The sequence below is a fragment of the Oncorhynchus masou genome, chromosome 10 (genome assembly GCF_036934945.1).
Source record: "Oncorhynchus masou masou isolate Uvic2021 chromosome 10, UVic_Omas_1.1, whole genome shotgun sequence".
NCBI lineage: Eukaryota > Metazoa > Chordata > Actinopteri > Salmoniformes > Salmonidae > Oncorhynchus > Oncorhynchus masou.
The window spans coordinates 39,956,343-39,962,380 of NC_088221.1; the positions used below are offsets into that span (position 1 = coordinate 39,956,343).

The following is a 6,038-nucleotide window of genomic DNA, read 5'->3' on the forward strand; positions in this document are numbered from 1 at the left end:
CCGCCCACCGTGTATATCAGAGGCACATCCTACATGCATCCAATAGAAAATATACTTCCAATTATATATATAGCTCTTAAAGCAACAGCAATAAAAGCCGGTGTACACTTTTTAAAATATCTTTGCAATATATTTTCTAGTGGATGAATGTAGAATGTGCATCGGATTATTACAATATGCCTGGTGCCTTTCAGCAATATCGACAAAAAAAGAACCGTCAAAAATATTCTCCGTTTACGTCGGACTTGACGCACCACCGGGCAGTGCATTGTGCGCGCGACCGTCTCTCTGTGTAGTCGCGCGCAAGAGATGAGAACCAGCAGTGGCGCCAAATAGGAAGAACGTCGAACGTTCTGTAGCTAGCTACGTGCTGATCACATTCACAGCATAGTAAACAAACCATAACCAACAGCCAGGTAGCTAGCTAAATACTGTAAGGTACTAAACTTTAATTTTACTTATGAGGGAGCTTGATCACCAGTTACTTTTCCTGGAACTTCGAGGCAGGACCAGAAATCGCTTGGACTAGTGGAAACTTGCTGAACACGCCAAGGTAAACTACGCGTCAAGTGTTTTGTCTCTGCTAGTCTGACATCTTTGTATTAGCTGCTAAGCCATGTTGCTAGCTAACTAGCTCGCTAACGTTCCCCTGCTAAATAATAAATAAACAAAGCAAATGCTGTCAGCTACCGACAGATCATCTCTAGTGGCCACTTGTTGTCATGGGAACACCCGGCGTCCACTCTGTTAGCCAGGAAGGAACAGCAGAGTCAGACAACACAGACATTTGCAATGGAACAAGCAGTCACATAAATAAAATAGAACATTATTTAGAGTGCGTTAGTGCACTAGCTAGTTATAAAGGGAATATTCTGTTTGCCCATAAGGTTCAAATTCAGTTTTTATAATACAGATAGTTAGTTGCCCTTTTAAATACGAGTTATCTAATAATACTGCAATATAGAACAGCAGACCAGAAGCCACCAATGAATGGGTGAACTCTTGTCTAACCTTCTAAATTCAATGCACTACCATAGCTCAGATATCTCACCACACTCACTGTATGCTCACTCCTCTGTCTGACCTTTCACCCAGTTATTTTGTTCTTCCAATCCCTCCTCCTGCTGGCCCACTAACAGCCATGGACCAGGGTGGTGGTGTGGCGGTGTGGCCTCGCATGGAGCCCTTCCTCTTGGGGGCTCTGCAGGTGGCACCCCCTACCAAACTCAGCCTGCACTACCTGCGCAAGATGGCTGCCTACGTGCGCTCGCGAGAGGGCTGCTTCCCCATGCTAGGCTGGCTCATGTGGAGGCACATTGCCTGTGGCAAGCTGCAGCTCCCTGAGGACCTGGCCTGGCTCTACTTTGAGACCTTTGACCTGCTGGCTGGTCACCCTGCAGAGGAGAGGCTGGAGTGGGCTGAGAACCTGTCCCAGTGCTCCTCCCCCAGAGAGCTGGACCGCCAGAGGAGCAAGGTGAGCTGTCAGCACACGAGGGAGGGATGAGGAAAGGGCAGAGACCTGTATGACTATGTCCCCCAGGGATGTGTTGTCAGTTGGACTGTAATAATATCTATCCTGTTGTATCCTGCACTTTGTTTTTGTTTAAACAGACTTTGACACAGGAGTCTGTCCATTATCCCTTTAGGTATTGTTTGTGACACTGACCTATGTCAAGTATTGGTTTGTGTTCAGAGTCTCTGTATTTTCCTCTTCTCTCTTTTCTAGTTGTGTGTGGACACGCTGCAGTTCCTCCTCTTCCTCTACATTCAGCAGCTGAACCGAGTGTCTCTGCGTACGTCTCTGATTGGTGAAGAGTGGCCAAGCCCCCGCTCTCGCTCCCCCTCCTCGGACCGCGAGGCAAAGACCAGCTCTCAAAATAAGGTCCTTGCTTTATATTGCTTACAAGTTTAACGGCAGGCTGAGAGTGTAAATGTACACAATCCATTTTTACGATTAGGTCTCTTTAACCTATCTCTAAGCAAAACATATTCCAATGGTCTAGTTACTGACATTTTATTGTAAACTGGGTGGTTTGAGCCCAGAATGCTGATTGGCTGACAGCCATAATATATCAGACCGTATACCATGGGTATGACAAAACATTTATTTTTACTGCTCTAATTATGTTAGTAAACAGTTTATAATTGCAATAAAGCACCTCTGGGGTTTGTGGTGTATGGCCAATATACCACGGCTAAGGGCTGTGGCCAGGCACTCCATGATGCGTTGTGCATAAGAACAGCCTTAGCCGTGGTATATTGGCCATATACCACACCCCCTCGTGCCTCATTGCTTAAATATACTACCCCATTGCATTAGCTCCCATATCCATGCATTGTATCATTGTTCAGTCTTTTCACCCTGTTGCTGTGATCAGAACTGGGACGACCAGGCCCATCTGTCCTTCCTCCAGACCCACCTGTGTGAGCTGCTGGAGCTGCTAGTAGAACCAGGCCAGCTGTCAGGGTCCGGCCAAGCCGTGAAGGACAGCCAGGTCTCTCTGGAGGCTCTACAGGTGAAGCAAGGGAACATGGCTCGCATCCCAAATGGAAACCTATTCCCTATACAGTGCACTACTTTTGACCAGAGCCATCTGGGCTCTGTAGTAGTGCACTATATACGGAAAAGGATGACATTTGGATGCACTCATCCTCAACTATATATTCTTGTATAAAACAGTGAAAGGTTCCATAACATGCCCAATATGTTGCAGTGTTCATTCAGTTTTTACAATACAACAATTTGCCTTTTCAGTAAACAACAATACAATAACATATTTTCTCTACAGGGCCTCAGCCTGCTGCTGGAGGGCTCAGTGTCCCGCGGCCGGAACGTCCACCCCATCCACAAGCTGCTCTCCAGAGCCCCACTCCAGACCCAAGCAGGGTACTCCAAACTTGGCCGCTCCTTCTCCCTGCACCCCCTGCTGGCATGGCTCAGACAGGCCCTCGTCCCCAACCCCTTTGGGATGTCAACCTGCCTGAGGTCTGGGAAGAAGCTGGCCTGGGCTCAGCAAGGTAGGTTACTACCACCCAAAGTAAACCCTAATGTGGATCATTCATTTATATTTAGATGCACAGTCAAATAAGGTGTGCTAGTATGTTTTATAGAAATGAGTGCGTTATCTTGTAACTGTTTTCTAGCTCAGCTTTTTTCTGTTGGAGATGTAGAGAGCTATCAGGATTGAAGCATGGCTGTCTGTCTGTGACTGTCTGTTCTCCTGTCCTCTAGTGGAGGGAGCTATGAAGAGAGCTAAGATCGCCCGGAACACCCACACGGCCCCCCCAGGCAGCAAGATGGTGCTGATGTCACAGGTGTTCAGACAGACCCTGGCCAAGGACTCAGACAAGCTAGCAGGAGCTAACGTCAAAATACACCGCTGCAGTGACGCCTTTATCTACCTCCTCTCTCCACTCAGGTGAGAGGTTCTCTACACATAGTCAGACTGGACACTACAGCTGTAGCATGCCCCGTCTAACTACAAAAACAGATCCATTTCAGTAGAAATATCCCTTTTCTTAGATGAGATGGCATTCCCCGTGGTGTGTGTTTCAGGTCAGTGAGCCTGGACAAGTGTCGTAACAGCACGGTAGTCCTGGGTCCCATCGAGACCAGTATCCACATCCAGAGCTGTGAGAACGTCAAGGTGGTGTGTGTGGCTGGCCGTCTAGCCATAGGGTCCTCCTCCTACTGTACCATCCATGCCCTCACCCCCACCCGGCCTCTACTGCTCCCTGGGAACACTGCACTCACCCTGGGGCCCTTCCACACACATTACCCCTCCCTGGAGGATCACATGGCCAGTGTGGGTCTAGCTGTGGTGCCCAATGCCTGGGACCAACCCTTACTGGTGGGAGTGGAGGGTACCATCCCAGACCTTGGATCCTACAGGCTGCTGCCACCCGCTGAGTTCTGCCCCCTTGTGGTGCCCTTCAGGATGGAGGGGGATACGTGTGAGGTGCCGGGTGGGCTGCCATCGCTGTACCAGAAGGCCCATGAGGAGAGGGAGAAGAGTGTACAGGACTGGCAGAAGATGGTGAAGGATGCCCACCTGAACAAGTGAGTCGTTAACAGAGAAGACCAAACTGCTAGATTTATTAACAATGGAAATCTGACCTGGACTCAGAAAATGAAAACATGAACTGCTTCCCAGTTTCCATTATCAATGTGAATTATGAAGCAACCCTTTTAAAATGTCTGATTTTCTACAGCGTTGTGAGCTCTGAGGGGTCTGGTAATGTTTCTCTTGTTCCTCTATTCAGTCATGCGTCTCTGTTTTCAGGGAGCAGCGGCGTCAGTTCCAGGCCCTGGTGGAGCAGAAGTTCCATGAATGGCTGTTGGAGTCAGGACACAGGCAGGAGCTTGATAGCCTTATCCCCCCCTGCATCGCATCCCAGGACCCCTCGGACAGCGACAGCCTGGAGGCCAGGACCAATGACACCAGACAGGAAGGGACATCTATACGGGAAGTGGGACAGACGCGTCTGCCTTGCTGACTTTTTGGGTTCTTGTTGATGGAGATCCCCATACAAAGCTCTTGCCTTTGCCTCAGTCAGCGGTTTGCCTCAGCCACTAGCACCTCTAATCCCTTTGTTTGCCTGCTGTCTGTCCACAGTTCCAGGCAGGATCTGATCTGAGGATCAGTAGACTACAGAAGGAGGGTGGTCTGGTATAGACGACTGGCTCTGTTCTCGTCCCCTTCATCCAGCTGAGACTGTTGCGTCCCGATTCTCTACCCTTCTCCTGAAGTGTGTACTTGTACACTCCCTCTCATGTATTTAACAACGGTGCGGATGTGCAGGGTAGAGAATCAGGACAGAGCCAGTGGTCATAGAGCACTTGGGGTACAATACCATGGTACCTATTGTTAGCCACACTGGTTAGATCTGTGTAGTGTGGTGCCTCTGCAGTGGGTACTGTACTATTGAAATAATAGGGAATCAGGTTGTGCTGTTCATCCAGAGATTGACCTTGTTCAGTATGTAGAAGAAATGAATGAATGTATTCATGTGATTGTACAGTATGTATGATATTACGTCTTAATATGCCTTTTCTGGTAGCATAGGAGAAAGGGTGTAATGAATTTAAAGGTCTGCCTCTTCAACAAATTCCAATGAATTTAGTACCTTCCTAGCCTGAGTGCCAATCTATTGTGCTATCATGTCAACTCCTTACTACTGTTTCAAAATGATCAATGGAGATGGCAAGAGCACACACAGATGTGGGACCAGGCTAGTACTTCCCTGGGATGGGTATTTGAAGCCTGTCGTCTTCAGACAACACGCACCTCTAAGAGGGTGAATGACAGGGCACATTAGTGTAATGAGAAGAGAAACATGCCTTTGAGGGAGCAGTTCTATTCCATTATATGGGTCAAGGGACAGTGGACCTAAAGCAAAGATCTGTGTACTGTTAACATTAGCCTAGCATGGGCCAGAGGATGCTGATGTGTTAGGTAACCTAAGTCTATCCCTTCTTTGTTAGTCCTCTCCCTTTTCTTCAGTGTGTAGAAGGATGGATGATATTGTGGTTATGCCTTACTGCTGTAGCTTAGTTCTCAGTGACTTGCCTTTCAATTCAATTGCACTATGCTTCCCTGCCTACACAATTACAATGGAATTCATTTACAATGGTTTCTAAGAGCACCATTTTGTTAGTTCTCAGGTGTTCTTTAGACATCAATAAACTATTAGTTTTTTTTGCCTTGACGTGCCATTTTATGTGTTGTTGATGATTAGCGTACTTTCCTAGAGACCCTGTATATCGACCTCAATGTTTACTTATAGTGTTGGACTGATCACACACCATTACAATTAGCTGTAGCACAGTCAACATGTATAGAGATCACGCCAATGACCTTTTAAAGGGGTAATCTGAGGCAAGGACTGACCATCTGTAAGATCAAAATGATAGTTTTAACCATGTTTGAGGCTATACAGTGGTTGTTCACTACTACATTTTTAATATATATATATATTTCAACTACATTGTTTTCAAACATTGGAGTAAAACAAGCTTATATTTGGGTATGACAGTT

The 6,038-nt window shown here is 47.1% G+C and overlaps 1 protein-coding gene across 3 annotated transcripts; it reads left to right on the forward strand.

Annotated features, from left to right (window-relative positions):
• The first annotated feature begins 16 nt into the window (after positions 1 to 16).
• On the forward strand, positions 17 to 5,709 carry LOC135547620 (TBCC domain-containing protein 1-like). Of its 3 annotated transcripts, XM_064976785.1 has the most exons (8): positions 17 to 553; positions 1,140 to 1,474; positions 1,727 to 1,882; positions 2,379 to 2,516; positions 2,790 to 3,018; positions 3,233 to 3,419; positions 3,557 to 4,060; positions 4,284 to 5,709. In XM_064976785.1, the coding sequence occupies exons 2-8, from the start codon at positions 1,142 to 1,144 to the stop codon at positions 4,495 to 4,497; spliced, it is 1,761 nt and encodes a 586-aa protein (XP_064832857.1). In that variant the 5' UTR covers positions 17 to 553; positions 1,140 to 1,141; the 3' UTR covers positions 4,498 to 5,709. The 3 variants fall into 3 exon arrangements, with proteins under 3 accessions (XP_064832857.1, XP_064832856.1, XP_064832858.1); XM_064976784.1 differs by having other exon boundaries at positions 17 to 1,474; XM_064976786.1 differs by having other exon boundaries at positions 17 to 1,474; positions 3,938 to 4,060.
• The last annotated feature ends 329 nt before the right edge of the window (positions 5,710 to 6,038 follow it).

Bases quoted from the DNA above. Each gene is read 5' to 3' on its own strand.
- LOC135547620 (XM_064976784.1), top strand. From the start codon at position 1,064: ATGCTCACTCCTCTGTCTGACCTTTCACCCAGTTATTTTGTTCTTCCA. The intron at 2,517-2,789 runs GTGAAGCAAGGG...TTTTCTCTACAG, and splicing joins TCTCTCTGGAGGCTCTACAG to GGCCTCAGCCTGCTGCTGGA. The intron at 3,420-3,556 runs GTGAGAGGTTCT...TGTGTGTTTCAG, and splicing joins TACCTCCTCTCTCCACTCAG to GTCAGTGAGCCTGGACAAGT.